The sequence below is a fragment of the Furipterus horrens genome, unplaced genomic scaffold, assembly GCF_987537825.1.
Source record: "Furipterus horrens unplaced genomic scaffold, mFurHor1.1.pri manual_scaffold_11, whole genome shotgun sequence".
NCBI classification, from domain to species: domain Eukaryota; kingdom Metazoa; phylum Chordata; class Mammalia; order Chiroptera; family Furipteridae; genus Furipterus; species Furipterus horrens.
In genome coordinates, this window is record NW_028327181.1 from 99838891 (window position 1) to 99852906 (window position 14016).

Sequence of the window (14016 nt, forward strand, 5' to 3'; positions counted from 1 at the left end):
CGCGGGCGGGGGTGGGGGGGCTGGTCACGTGGCCGCTGCCTCCCCACCCCCACCCCCCGGCCGTGTCACGTGCCTGCCAGCACCTGACCCCCGGTGGCCCCTGCGGCCGGGCGCGCGTGCGCAAAGGGGTGCGTGACCCGGGGCGGAGCGCGCGTGCGCGGAGGTGAGAGCGGGCCGCGGGGAGCGGGGAGCGGGCCCCGGGTTGTGTGCGGTCCCGGCGAGGGGCTTGGCCGCCCGGGGCAGCCGTGTCGCCCACAAGGGGGAGGGACCGATGGAACGATTGACCTTCCCCTTTTTTTCTACGTTGTCACCCCCCCCCCCCACGGCTTTCCCGGTTCCCCACTCTGGGGTCTCTTCCCGGGCTGTGGATGGAAGCCGCGGCAGGGGATGGGGTGCTAGTCCCGCCAGTGCCGGCGCCTCCGCCGCCTCTGAGCTCTGCGTGGGGGGCGGGCATGGCCCAGGAGCCCGGACCGCGGACGCTGCTGGGCTCCGAGGTCCCTGCTTTCCGAGTCACCGCGATCACAAGGGTCGTGGGCCTGGAAGGCTGGTGGGGCTGGGATACCCCGCGGTGGGAAAGCCAGTTAGTTTCTGTCCCCCACTCCTAAGCCCCTGGCGTCCTGGGAGGGGGGAGTGTCTTTTATATGCTAATGAGAGGACACGCGGTTTGGGGCTGGTCCCCAAAAAGACAAGGGGGGCTCAAGGTGGGAGCTTCCACCCCCAACTTCTGGGGAGCTGAGAGGGGCTGGGGATTAATCACCAGTGGCCAGTGAGTGACCTAATCAATGTGCCTGCACAGCGAAACCCTAAGCCACTTGGGGTTCAGGGAGCTTCCAGGCCGGTGGCCCCCGGAGGGCGTGCGAGCCCCGCGCCCCTGCCCCCACACCTCACCTCCTGGCGGCTCCTGAGTTGTGTCCCATGTGACAAACCGGGTTCCGTGACTTGTTACAGCCAATACTGGCCCCGAGGAGGCTGGGGCTGTGAACCCTTGAGTTTACAGCTGGTTGGTCGGAGGCCCGGTGACACCCGGGACTTAGGGCTGGCGTCTGAGGCAGCGGTCCTGTGGGAGGGACCGAGCCCTCAGTCTGTGGGGTCTGTGCCGTCTCCGGAGCTGGTGTCAGAATGGGACGGGGTGGCACCCGCTGGGCGGCTGGGCTCTGAAGTCCACCGCCGTCCTGAGAGCAGGCGACTTCCGGCCCGTGACACTAGAGCAAGCCGCTTCTGGGAGCCCCGGACCCCCAGGTGGCCAGCTTGGGCTCCAGGACCCCCTCCAACCCTGTGGCCTCGCTGTGTGGCGGTCTGGGACACTTGGACCCAGCCACTGCGCCCGCCCTCCCGTGGGGTCAGTGCTGCGTGGGGTGCGATGACTCCCAGCCTCCCCAGCAACTCCCCACTTTCTCAGACAGACAGAAAGGACCCCCTCACAGCATCCCTCGCCCGTAGTCCCACGGTGGTATCTGTGTTCCTCGGAGGAGCTAGACCAAGAGTGTTCCGTATAAAACATTCAGGACATACAGATAAGCAAACACAGGGAGGCCCCCCCGGGACCCCCGAGGCTCCCCTAGCCGAGCCGGGTCCCCGAGCCTGACCTCTGGCCGGGAGGGCGTCCTGGGCCCGGCCTTTCTCCAGTGCCTTTGCCACTGCCGACGGCTGCTCTCAGTTACAGTGCCAGAGACTGCTGCCCAGGCTATAACCCCGTGCAGGTCAGCGGGAAGGGGACAGAGGGGAGGTGGCCAGTGCCCCTAAGGGCACCCCATTGGTCACAACTTAACAACCTCAGTCTCCATGCAGAAGCGGGCTTGCTCCGCCTGCCGTTGGTTCATGCTCGTTCTACTTGTCACTCTAGCAAGTGGGTCTTCGTGTGCCATTAAGTCATTTCTACAGACCTTCTAAATGCGCTTCATTTGTAACATTGCACGGCACTCTGCAGCCCCCGGCTGGGGACGTTTCTCTCCTTTCCCTTTCTCCCCTCCCCGACGTCTGAGTCGCGCTGGCCAGCTGGCCCTGTGATAGCCGGCCGGCCTCCTTGCAGACCTCACCTCGGGCCACTGCGCAGGGTCACGTTTGGAAGCTGACTGGGGGGCCCTGAGGCCCAGCCGCCCCCTACTGCCCTGCTGAGCCTGGTTCCTCTCTTCACAGGCCCCTGGGACCGGTCCCCACCACTGCGGAGACCATGACCGGGAGGCGGCCGCCCTGCTCCCGCCCCCTGCTGGGGGTCTGCGCCCTCCTCTCCTTGGCCACCGCTGTCCTCCTGGGGCACATCCTGCTCCACGATTTGGCGGTGATCCCCCAAGAGCTGCATGACTTCCCTCGAGAACCCGAGGAGAAGTATGGAGCCCACCAGCAGGGAGCCAGCACCCCAGGGCCCCGCCCCGGAACAGCACCTACACAGTGCGATGCGCCCCCCGACAGCCGCTTCGACTGCGCCCCAGACAGGGCCGTCACCCAGGAGCAGTGTGAGGCCCGGGGCTGCTGCTATGTGCCTGTCGGGCGGCCCCGGGGCTCCCAGATGGGGCCGCCCTGGTGCTTCTTCCCCCCCAGCTACCCGAGCTACAGGCTGAGGAACCTGACCGCCACAGACACCGGCTACACGGCCCGCCTGGCACGCACCGCCCCGACCTTCTTCCCCAAGGACATCCTGACCTTACAGCTGGATGTGCTGCTGGAAACGGAGAGCCGTCTCCACGTCACGGTGGGCAGGCCGAGGGGAGCCGGGCCCGTGCGGAGAGGACAGGGCAGAGTGTGGGGACAGAGGACAACAGGGCTCCCCAGGGGTCTGTCTACAGCACAGATGTGCACCCAGCCCCCACTGAGAGTCCTGGCCTGAGCAGACACAGTGCCCACACTCAGGGAGCAGTGGCCGCTAAGACGGTGACTGGGAGGTTCTAGAACTTGCTCTGGAGGGCAAGGCTCAGGCGTGGTGGGAGAGCGTAGGCCTCCTCCAACGGTGATGTCTCACCAGGACCTGCAGTCAGCAAGCGGGAAGGTGGAGAGGGAGGAAAGGGGGCGTTCCAGGCGGTGGGGGGGGGGGTCCCCGCCCCCGGGACACATCCGGGCCCCTGAGCAGGGTGCCACCACGGAATGAACGTGCAGGCGCGAAGGGAGGGCTGACACCCGCTCAGACGGCCCGGTGGTTTTAGCTGCACCTAGAGCGCCGTTGTTCGCTGCGCGGTCCCTGCGCGGCAGACAAGGGCGGGGCCTCTGTGCGTGCTCGTGCAGCTGCCGCGGGTTGGGTAGTGTTGGGGGGTCAGCAGGGAAAAAGGCAGGACACGTGGCGACCCTGAGCCGGGCAACCAGGGGACGCAGTGATGCTCTTGGTGTGTGACCCATGCAATACCTGGGACGTACCCTAAAAACCACGTTACTTCTCTGAAATGTGGGCTCGCCGGGCACTGTGTCCCACCCGGCGCCCACCGCAGGCACGCTGCTGCCCCTGCAGGGGAGGGAACCGAGGCTCCGGGAGGGCGGCCGGCGGCCCCGGCTCGCGCTCTGCACGGCCGCGCTGGGGCTTGAACTGACCCCCAGCCCGGCTCCCCTGGAGGGGAAAGGGTGGAGTGGGCAGCTGCAGGGGCGGCTGCCGGCCCAGCACTGGCCTCGTGACACACTGTTCCCATCTAGATCAGAGACCCCGCCAGCAGGCGCTATGAGGTGCCCATGGAGACCCCGCGTGTCCGCGGCCAGGCGCCGTCCACTCTCTACAGCGTGGAGTTCTCTGAGGACCCCTTTGGGGTGGTGGTGCGGAGGAAGCTGGACGGCCGGGTGCTGTGAGTGCCCCGGCCCTGGGTGTGGGGCGCAGGGAGTTGGGGTGGCATTGTCCCTGGCCCTGTCTCGGGTCTCCTCTCTAGCACCGCAGGGCCAGGAAGCGTTTGGGGCAGCCCTCACCCCGACCTGCCGGCGGCCAGGGCTCCTGGAGTCTGTCTGACGCTGTGGGCACAGCCAGGCAGCACCGCTGCTCCGGAGGCGGCCTGCGCGCTCTCCACGCCGAGCCAGGGCCCGGGTTGTTGGGCGTCACGTGGCTGCTGCCCCGTCGGGAGCTGGCCTCCTCCGCAGACACCAGGGCCTGGGGGCTCTCCGGGAGGGTCCGCAACGGCCTCTGCGGCTGCGAGGCCATGGGCTCCCGCTCTGCAGGCTGAACACCACGGTGGCGCCGCTGTTCTTCGCCGACCAGTTCCTGCAGCTGTCCACCTCGCTGCCGTCCCGGCACATCGTCGGCCTCGCCGAGCACCTCGGGCCCCTCATGCTGAGCACCAACTGGACCAAGATCACCCTCTGGAACCGGGACATCGCGCCCACGGTGAGGGGACGCCTGGGGGGAGGCCCAGGCTGGAGGAGCTGCACGGGCAAGAGAGCCAAGTGCCATATCCTCTTGCCCCAGCCCGCCGTGAACCTGTACGGGTCCCACCCTTTCTACCTGGTGCTGGAGGACAGCGGGCAGGCCCACGGGGTCTTCTTCCTGAACAGCAACGCCATGGGTGAGCGAGCGCCCAGGCCAGGGGCTCCCCTGGGCGTGGCCACGTCCCCTCCCCCGTAGACGCAGAGCAAGGTCTCTGCACAGGCCCCGCCTGGCTGTGGGGACGGGAGAGGGGCGGTGGCCCGGGGTCAGGCCTCATTGGCTCTTCAAGGAACGAGTCCAGTGGGCTGTGGCGTGGCCAGCGAGGGGCGTCCTGGGGTCCAGCGCTCGGCACGGTCCTCAGTGAGTCCTCAGGGCCCCTGGTCGCCTACGCGGCTGGCCCCGGCTGCCTGTAGGAGGACGCCCCCTCTCCAGAGGTGGTTTGGCCCATCCCCCCGTGAAGTGCCCGGGGGCAGGCGGGCGTTTGTCCCTGAGCCCCGGGGCTGCTCCTCCCCTCAGACGTGGTCCTGCAGCCAAGCCCGGCCCTCAGCTGGAGGTCGACGGGGGGGATCCTGGACGTGTACGTCTTCCTGGGCCCGGAGCCCGGCAGCGTGGTGCGGCAGTACCTGGACGTCATAGGTAGGCCCGCCCCCGGCCCCGTGCGCGTCCTCTCACTGCCCCCCACCACGCACCCACTCGGCCGGCCTTTCTTGTCGGTCCCACAGGCCGTCCGTTCATGCCACCCTACTGGGCGCTGGGCTTCCACCTCTGCCGCTGGGGCTACTCCTCCACCGCCATCACCCGCCAGGTGGTGGAGAACATGACCAGGGCCCACTTCCCGCTGGTGAGTGCGGGGGGGTGGTCCTTGGGGTGGGGGTGGGCGGGGCTGCGGGGCACCCCAGGCCCCCAGTGCCCGGCTCCGTGTGCCGCAGGACGTCCAGTGGAATGACCTGGACTACATGGACGCCCGGAGGGACTTCACGTTCAACAAGGACGGCTTCAGGGACTTCCCGGCCATGGTCCAGGAGCTCCACCGTGGTGGCCGGCGGTACGTGATGATCGTGGTGAGTGCCCTCCCGCGGGGCTGCCGCTGGGGGAAGAAGAGCCGTCGTCCCCCCAGTCCCAGTGGCTCCAGCCCCGGGTGCCGCCCCCTCCCCGCCCCCGCCTGTGCGGTCACTGGGGCTGTTTTCTGAGCGTCCTGGGGAGGTGTCAGGTCTGCAGAGCCGGCCCCTGCGGTCAGTCATGCCCCGCTTCGGGCCCCTGGGGAGTCTGTCTGCTGCTCAGCATCCTTTTGGGTTTAGGCTGCTCGAGAGGTGTTCAGCGGGCACCCCCCAGCCCTGGAAGGGCTGGTGGAGCTGTGTGCGGGGGCTCGAATGCCTCCTGGCCTTGCCTCCCGGTCAGCTCTGTCTCAGGGGAAGGTGGCAGGACTGGGTGGCCCAGCACGAAGACACCCGCCCTGGGCCATCCTCACAGGGATGACCTTCAGGGACTGGTACATCCCAGGCCTGCAGCCAGAGGCGGGGGGAGGGGCGGCTGAGGCTGGTCCCCGCCACGGACACCCATAGAGGAAGTTCGTCTACTGACGCTGGTGCCCCGCCCTCGCCGCCCCTCTGCGGGCAGCTAGCGTAAGCGGCCACTCAGCAGGCAGGCAGACGCAGCCCTCTCTCTGCCTTTATCCTGAAGGAGAGAAAGGCTCATTGCACAACACGGGCCCTAGAGCAGAGGCAGGCCTGAGTCCAGGTGCCACCTCCAGCTGCCTGGTGCCCTGCCCCACCTCCGAGGCAGCCGGGGGCCCGTCCACGCTCGTGGTGTGGGACGCATGCAGCTCCGTCCTGCGGCAGCACCTCGCTGACGTTCCATCGGGAGCATTTCCCCTTGTCCCAGTGCCGGGGGCCGAGGCTGCGGGCGCTTCCCTCTCCCACCGGCCTCTCTGACCCCCAGGATCCCGCCATCAGCAGCTCTGGCCCCGCTGGGAGCTACCGGCCCTATGACGAGGGGCTGCGGAGGGGGGTCTTCATCACCAATGAGACTGGGCAGCCGCTGATTGGGAAGGTAGGGTGAGGGGTGAGAAAGCGGGGGCCCAGGCCACTGGCAACAGGAAGCTATTGAGCAAGGGGGTGTTGTCCAGTGGGACAGAGCAGGGTGGGGTCCTGGCTGGGGTGGTGGTGGCTTCTGACAAGAAGTGCCACCGTGAGTCCTTCCGCCAGGGGACCCTGGGCTTCACCCCTCTGGTCTCTCCCCCAGGTGTGGCCGGGGCCCACCGCCTTCCCCGACTTCACCAACCCCGAGGCCCTTGACTGGTGGCAGGACATGGTGGCCGAGTTCCACGCCCAGGTGCCCTTTGACGGCATGTGGATCGTGAGTGAGGTCCCAGCCCTGGGGGTTCCCTAAGCCTGGGCACTGGCCCCGCGCTCTGTGCCGGGTGGATGCCCACCTCCGGGGCCTCCCTCACAGGACATGAACGAGCCGTCCAACTTTGTGACGGGCTCCGTGGACGGCTGCCCCGACAATGACCTGGAGAAGCCGCCCTACGTGCCAGGTGAGCCCTCCCACCTGCCGGCCCGGCCCAGCGTGATTGGGTTCTCTGCTTTGGGAGACTCAGAACAGTCGTTCTGAGGAGTTGATGGGCGCAGCCAGCCCGGAAAGGGGCAGGACCCAGGCGTGAGTTCGGGTGTGGGAGACGCCAGCAGGTAACGCGGACCCCGGCTGCGCAGTGGAGGGAGGGCAGGGTGGCGGGCATTCCGGGCTTAGACCCACGTACGGGACGACGGACGTGGGTCGGCGGCAGGCGCACGGGCCGGGCTCCGCGAAGGGCGGCCCTCGGTGTCCACCTTGTTCCTGTCTTTGGGAGAGTGGAGACTATGGGGACGTGCCCCGAGTCCGAGGGTGCTCCCAGGGCGTGGGCGGCACCAGCCTGCTGGGCAGAGGCTCCCCCAAAACAGCGCCGTCTCCCCCAGGGGTGGTTGGCGGGACGCTCCAGGCAGCCACCATCTGTGCCTCCAGCCGCCAGTTCCTGTCCACACACTACGACCTGCACAACCTCTACGGGCTGACGGAGGCCTTGGCCTCCAGCCGGTGAGGGCCCCGTGCGGGGTGGGGGGTGGGGGGCAGGGAGGGAGCCCAGGCCACCCCCAGGGCTCAGCGGTGGCCCCAGCACCGCCCCCCACGCCACGCCCAGAACTTCAGGGGAAGGCGTGGGCTGGCCAGGCCTCTGGCTCTGGGAGCCGGGAGGGATGCTCGTCCTCCCTGTGACCCAGAGCGTCTGGGAGGGCGGTCAGGTGGCTCGGGCAGGGCTGCGCGCCCAGCAGATGGCGGCGGCGGCCTCGCCTCCCCCCACCCCCAGCTCGGTCCCCGCTGCGTGGCGGGGCACGTGGCTGCCCCGCACAGCTCTCTGTCCCTGCCCCACCCAGGGCCCTGGTGAAGGCTCGGGGGACACGCCCCTTCGTCATCTCCCGCTCAACCTTCGCTGGCCACGGCCGGTACGCCGGCCACTGGACGGGGGACGTGGGGAGCAGCTGGGAGCAGCTGTCGTCGTCTGTGCCAGGTGGGAGCCCTGGCGGGCGGCGGTGGGGCCCCCGCGGAGGGGCGTCCGAGCCGGGCACTGGGCTCTGAACCGGCCCCTCGGACTCCGCCCTGCAGAGGTCCTGCTCTTCAACCTGCTGGGGGTGCCCCTGGTGGGGGCCGACGTCTGCGGCTTCCTGGGCGACACGTCGGAGGAGCTGTGTGTGCGCTGGACGCAGCTGGGGGCCTTCTACCCCTTCATGCGGAACCACAATGACCTGCACAGCCTGGTGGGGGCGCGGCCCAGGGGGCACCAGCCTTGTGCGGCCGGGCTGGGAGGGGCGGCCCCAGGGCGGGGCGCGGGGCCCTGGGCCAGTGCTTTCTCACCCCCTCTGCCCCCCCCCTCGCGCAGCCCCAGGAGCCGTACAGGTTCAGCGAGTCAGCACAACGAGCCATGAGGAAGGCACTCGCCCTGCGCTACGCCCTGCTGCCCCACCTCTACACGCTGTTCCACGGCGCCCACGCCAGGGGCGACACCGTGGCCCGGCCGCTCTTCCTGGAGTGAGTGCCCCCGGCCGGGGACAGCAGCCCACAGGCGCCGGGGGAGGGGGTGACCGGAGCCCAGGGAGGAGGGCCAGTCCGTCCTGCTGCAGAATCCCCGTAACCAAGCGAGAGCAGTTGCAGGAGAGTGAGCTGAGGCCAAAAGGGGGTTCTCCCTACTGGGGTGCCCCCCGTGTCCCCTGTTCCCACCCGTTAGATTCCAGCGCAGGGCTGGGGGCATTTGAAGCCCAGAAACCCCAGGGTGCAGAACAGAGCGCTGAGCAGCATCGGGTCACGCAGACCAGGAAAGCTGCCCCGATGGGACCTGGGGCCACTCGAGGGGGACCCGTTCCATAGGGTGGCGTCTGAGCTCAGTGGCCTGCAGGGGTCTCATGTGGCAAGGTCATTAGTCAGCCCTGGAACCGTCAGGCCCTTGTCCCTCCCCACGCAGCCCCGAGGCCCAGGTGGGTTCGCTAGTTAAATGGGAAAACGCAGCGGCAGGAAAGGCCTGGGCGGCCAGCAGTGGGTTTCCGGCTCTCGGGGCCAGGCGGCCGGAAGCAGCCCTGCCCCCCCCCGCCCAGCACTCGGGCTGCCGCCCTGGCCTCCTGCCGGGGCTTGTGAGCGAGCGCCAGCCTCAGGCCTCCGCCCGCCTGTCCGTCCCGCTGAAGGTTCCCCGAGGACCCCCGCACCTGGACCGTGGACCGCCAGCTCCTGTGGGGAGCAGCCCTGCTCGTCACGCCGGTGCTCGAGGCCGGGAGGGAGGACGTGGCGGGCTACTTCCCCGCCGGCACGTGGTACGACCTGCAGGCGGTGAGTCCAGGGTCCCTGACCCAGGGGGGCCGGGAGACCGAGGGGTCCCTCCCTGCTGTCCTGTCAGCGGCGGGGGCAGGTGGGGAGAGGGCAGCCGAGCCTGCCTGGTGGCCCACAGTGCCCCCTGCCCCTGCCCTGCGCTCCCTGGCGCCATCCCTCACGGTCCCTGCAGGGACCCGTTTTCCAGATGAGCAAACTGAGGCCGAGCAGTCACTTACCAGGGTCCCGCTGGCCTCCCTGCCGCAGGCGGAGCCAAGACCCCACTGCTCTCGCTGTCAACACCGTGACCTCCCAGTGTCCTCTGACCTGCCCCCACCCGGGCCAGGGGTTTGGGCCTCTCATGCCCCGTTCCCACTACGTGTCCGGTCTCTGCCCCTGAGGTCACACCAGCTTGTCTCTGCCGGGAGCCCCTGATGACACGGGGCTGGCACGGGCCAGAGCCCTTGGTGATGTGCCATCCCCGTCCAGGTGCCAGTAGAGGCTCTTGGCAGCCTCCCGCCTCCACCGGCGGCGCCCCTCAGGCCTGCCATCCACAGCGAGGGGCAGTGGGTGACACTGCCAGCCCCCCTGGACACCATCAACCTCCACCTCCGCGCTGGGCACATCATCCCCCTGCAGGTACCTGTGGCCGGGCCGGGTGGGGGGTGGGGCCTGCTTGGTCGCTTTGGCCAGGAGTCAGTCCTGCAAAGGGCTGTGGCCCTGCCCCAGATAGGCCGGCCACCGTGGGCATCCAGGCCCCCTGGCTGCGGGCTGCCCTGCAGACCCTGGTTTTCTGGGCTCCCCCCGCCCTGGTCTGGAGGCCTCTGCTGGGCTGGCAGTGATGACATGTGCCGCCCGGTCTCCAGGGCCCTGGCCTCACGACCACAGAGTCCCGCAAGCAGCCCATGGCGCTGGCCGTGGCCCTGACCTCAGGTGGAGAGGCACGAGGGGAGCTCTTCTGGGACGATGGGGAGAGCCTGGGGACGCTGGAGCGCGGGGCCTACACACAGGTCATCTTCCTGGCCAGGAATGTGAGTCCTGGCCCTGCCCAGGCTAGGTGTGGGGCATGGGGGCCGTCCCGGCGTGACTGCCCCGACCTGCTGCAGGGAGCCAGGCCTGGGGTCCCACGAGGGGCACCTGCCCCCTGGAGGGTCATCCCAGATGCAGGCCATGTCTGCCCACAGGGGAGCAGAGCCTGAGTGCCAAGCAACCCGGCGGGGTCCCGAGCACTGACCAGGACACCAGGGGCTTGTGCGGGTTGGGGCTGCCGTACGTGCCATCCCTTCCCCGAGTGCTGTCCCCGGGGCTCCCTGCCCGAGCCGTCTGCTCACACCCCACTTCTCTCTGCCTCACGCGGGGCCAGGACACCGTTGCAAACGAGCTGGTACACGTGGACAGCGAGGGCGCTGGCCTGCAGCTGCGGAGGGTGACTGTCCTGGGGGTGGCCTTGGCCCCCCAGCACGTCCTCTCCAATGGCGTTCCTGTCTCCAACTTCACCTACAGCCCAGAAACCCAGGCAAGAGCCCACAGACGGGCCAGAGGGCTTGTCCCCAGGACGCATGAGGGTCGGGGGGCCAAGGATCCTTGTGACAGTGTCTGCCCTGGCATCATGGGACATGCCGTCTAGAAGCCAGAGAACACTCAGCCTCACAAGGGGCAGGGAGGGACTCGGTCCTTGGGGGGGTTGGGAAGGACTACACTAAGGGCGACTCATTAAACCGCTTGATTCAGGTGCCAGTACCCCCCAAACGCTCCCCCCACCCACCCCGTGATAAGCTCTGCCTCCTTGCCCTGGGGCTTAGCGCTCTCAGTGTTAGGTGGTCAATGGTTCTTTCTTGTTTCCAGGCCCTGGACATCCCTGTCTCGCTGATGATGGGCCAGAAGTTTCTCATCAGCTGGTCTTAACACATTGCATACGTGCGGCGAGAATTCTCGTCATTTCTAAAAGGCATTTAAATACCCCAGAACGCAACGTGTGTTAACTAGGTCCACGGAGTATTGGGCCCCGGCAGGAGGACCTTGAGTTCCCCGCGGCCCCGTTGCTCCCCATGTCGCATGGCACTGACTCGCCCTCCATGTGTCCCTCCTGCGCTGGGGCTCAGGGCCAGCGGCACCTCTATCAGTGTTCGGCCGAGACCCCAGGTCGGGTTGTGCCCTGAGGGTCGCCTGGATTTGGACAGTTTCCCCGGGAGGCTTGCTCCCCGTAGCGGTCATTGGAATGAGTGAGGTCAGCGGCTGCCTGCCCGTGGGTGGCGAGATGGTACCTCACCCCAAAGTCCCACCGGAGTGGCTCTGCTGATGCTCTCTGTGGGGACACGATGGGGCTGGGTGGCCGCTGCAGGCTGCTCTCTGGGGGACTCGGGAGAATTCACAGAACAGGGGGGCCTTTTTGTTTTAAGTGCAATTATTTGTAAGGGAAGGGGCACCTGTGGGTCCCTCAGGCATCCAGGGAACGAAGGGTGTGCCGGAGGCCATGACATGGGGCAGACAGCCCCCCCGCCCCCCGTGGCCCTGGACGTTCCCGGGCTGTGGCAGGGGCAGCGCTCAACTGTGCGGGCTCTGCGCACTCCTGCTGCTGGTCTGCAGCCTTCTTACTTCTACAACGATCTTTTGAACAGTGAAAATTCTTTTTAATATTTTATATTTTTAGAGAGGGGGAAGGGAGGGAGAAAGAGAGGGAGAGCAACATCAGTGTGTGGTTTCCCCTCATGCACGCCCAACTGGGGACCTGGCCCGCAACCCAGGCCTGTGCCCCGACTGGGAATCGAACTGAAACCCTTTGGTTCGCAGGCCGGCGCTCAACCCACTGAGCCACCCCAGCCGGGCCTTGAAGAGTGAAAGATTTTAATTTTGATGCGTCCAACTTGTATATGTTTATGTCCTTTTAAAGAAATACTTGCCAAATCCAAGGTCACTGACTCTTCTGTGTTCTTCTGGAAAAGTCTTCTCATTTCTTCATATCAGGGAGTGGAAGGCCTCCAACGCTGCTCACGTTTTCACAGCTGTGACTGTGCTCGGTCCTCTGTGTTTCCATATAAGTCTCAGAAGCAGCTTGTCAGTTTTTACGAAACAAGTCTCATGGTATTTTGACTAGGGTCGTGTCAAATTATAGATGAACTGGGGAGAATTGCTGTCTTAAAAGTGCCTCTTCTAGTCCATGAGGACAGTCTCTCCTTTATTCACGTCTTTAGTTCCTCACAGCGATGTTTGCTCAAGGGCAGCCCCAAGTATGCCCGCGTTTGGTGCTGTGTAAACGGGGCTCTTGAAGCTCCCCTGCCCCAAACTCACTGCTCGCCCAGAGGAGTGCACGTGGCCTTGAATACCGATGCTCCATGCCCCTCTTCCTAAACAATCATTTCTCCAGGGGCTTTGTTGTAGGTTCTGTCATCTGGAGACTCCCCCTGCCCCCACCTCCTCGAGACGCCTCAGGCCCTTTTCCTCGGGCCCTCGGGCCGGAGCCGGGACGTCAGTGGGCAGGACGAGGTCACGGAGAGCCTGGGGACGCTGGAGCGCGGGGCCTACACACAGGTCATCTTCCTGGCCAGGAATGTGAGTCCTGGCCCTGCCCGGGCTGGGTGTGGGGCATGGGGGCCGTCCCGGCGTGACTGCCCCGACCTGCTGCAGGGAGCCAGGCCTGGGGTCCCACGAGGGGCACCTGCCCCCTGGAGGGTCATCCCAGATGCAGGCCATGTCTGCCCACAGGGGAGCAGAGCCTGAGTGCCAAGCAACCCGGCGGGGTCCCGAGCACTGACCAGGACACCAGGGGCTTGTGCGGGTTGGGGCTGCCGTACGTGCCATCCCTTCCCCGAGTGCTGTCCCCGGGGCTCCCTGCCCGAGCCGTCTGCTCACACCCCACTTCTCTCTGCCTCACGCGGGGCCAGGACACCGTTGCAAACGAGCTGGTACACGTGGACAGCGAGGGCGCTGGCCTGCAGCTGCGGAGGGTGACTGTCCTGGGGGTGGCCTTGGCCCCCCAGCACGTCCTCTCCAATGGCGTTCCTGTCTCCAACTTCACCTACAGCCCAGAAACCCAGGCAAGAGCCCACAGACGGGCCAGAGGGCTTGTCCCCAGGACGCATGAGGGTCGGGGGGCCAAGGATCCTTGTGACAGTGTCTGCCCTGGCATCATGGGACATGCCGTCTAGAAGCCAGAGAACACTCAGCCTCACAAGGGGCAGGGAGGGACTCGGTCCTTGGGGGGGTTGGGAAGGACTACACTAAGGGCGACTCATTAAACCGCTTGATTCAGGTGCCAGTACCCCCCAAACGCTCCCCCCACCCACCCCGTGATAAGCTCTGCCTCCTTGCCCTGGGGCTTAGCGCTCTCAGTGTTAGGTGGTCAATGGTTCTTTCTTGTTTCCAGGCCCTGGACATCCCTGTCTCGCTGATGATGGGCCAGAAGTTTCTCATCAGCTGGTCTTAACACATTGCATACGTGCGGCGAGAATTCTCGTCATTTCTAAAAGGCATTTAAATACCCCAGAACGCAACGTGTGTTAACTAGGTCCACGGAGTATTGGGCCCCGGCAGGAGGACCTTGAGTTCCCCGCGGCCCCGTTGCTCCCCATGTCGCATGGCACTGACTCGCCCTCCATGTGTCCCTCCTGCGCTGGGGCTCAGGGCCAGCGGCACCTCTATCAGTGTTCGGCCGAGACCCCAGGTCGGGTTGTGCCCTGAGGGTCGCCTGGATTTGGACAGTTTCCCCGGGAGGCTTGCTCCCCGTAGCGGTCATTGGAATGAGTGAGGTCAGCGGCTGCCTGCCCGTGGGTGGCGAGATGGTACCTCACCCCAAAGTCCCACCGGAGTGGCTCTGCTGATGCTCTCTGTGGGGACACGATGGGGCTGGGTGGCCGCTGCAG

The 14016-nt window shown here is 66.7% G+C and overlaps 2 protein-coding genes across 2 annotated transcripts; both read left to right on the forward strand.

The window, feature by feature from the left end:
• Window positions 1-2167: 2167 nt before the first annotated feature.
• On the forward strand, window positions 2168-11106 carry GAA (alpha glucosidase). Its single transcript, XM_090291050.1, has 19 exons — window positions 2168-2689; window positions 3616-3761; window positions 4126-4291; window positions 4373-4469; window positions 4847-4966; window positions 5053-5171; window positions 5260-5391; window positions 6269-6379; window positions 6572-6685; window positions 6782-6866; window positions 7285-7402; window positions 7738-7871; window positions 7967-8118; window positions 8241-8389; window positions 9037-9178; window positions 9647-9796; window positions 10024-10188; window positions 10521-10673; window positions 11003-11106. Exons 1-19 carry the CDS (start codon window positions 2171-2173, stop codon window positions 11060-11062), a joined length of 2832 nt encoding a protein of 943 aa, XP_090147176.1. The 5' UTR covers window positions 2168-2170; the 3' UTR covers window positions 11063-11106.
• Window positions 11107-11205: 99 nt separating this feature from the next.
• LOC149999049 (lysosomal alpha-glucosidase-like) lies at window positions 11206-13624 on the forward strand. Its single transcript, XM_090257597.1, has 5 exons — window positions 11206-11299; window positions 11365-11417; window positions 12536-12706; window positions 13039-13191; window positions 13521-13624. Exons 1-5 carry the CDS (start codon window positions 11206-11208, stop codon window positions 13578-13580), a joined length of 531 nt encoding a protein of 176 aa, XP_090113723.1. The 3' UTR covers window positions 13581-13624.
• Window positions 13625-14016: the final 392 nt, after the last annotated feature.

Excerpts from the sequence above, each read along its gene's own strand:
- GAA (XM_090291050.1), top strand. The coding sequence starts at position 2,171 with ATGACCGGGAGGCGGCCGCCCTGCTCCCGCCCCCTGCTGGGGGTCTGC. Across the intron at positions 7,872-7,966 it reads GCTGTCGTCGTCTGTGCCAG|AGGTCCTGCTCTTCAACCTG; the intron begins GTGGGAGCCCTG and ends TCCGCCCTGCAG. Across the intron at positions 9,797-10,023 it reads GGCACATCATCCCCCTGCAG|GGCCCTGGCCTCACGACCAC; the intron begins GTACCTGTGGCC and ends CCCGGTCTCCAG.
- LOC149999049 (XM_090257597.1), top strand. The coding sequence starts at position 11,206 with ATGTCGCATGGCACTGACTCGCCCTCCATGTGTCCCTCCTGCGCTGGG. Across the intron at positions 11,300-11,364 it reads GTGTTCGGCCGAGACCCCAG|CGGTCATTGGAATGAGTGAG; the intron begins GTCGGGTTGTGC and ends TGCTCCCCGTAG. Across the intron at positions 11,418-12,535 it reads TGCCCGTGGGTGGCGAGATG|GTTCTGTCATCTGGAGACTC; the intron begins GTACCTCACCCC and ends GCTTTGTTGTAG.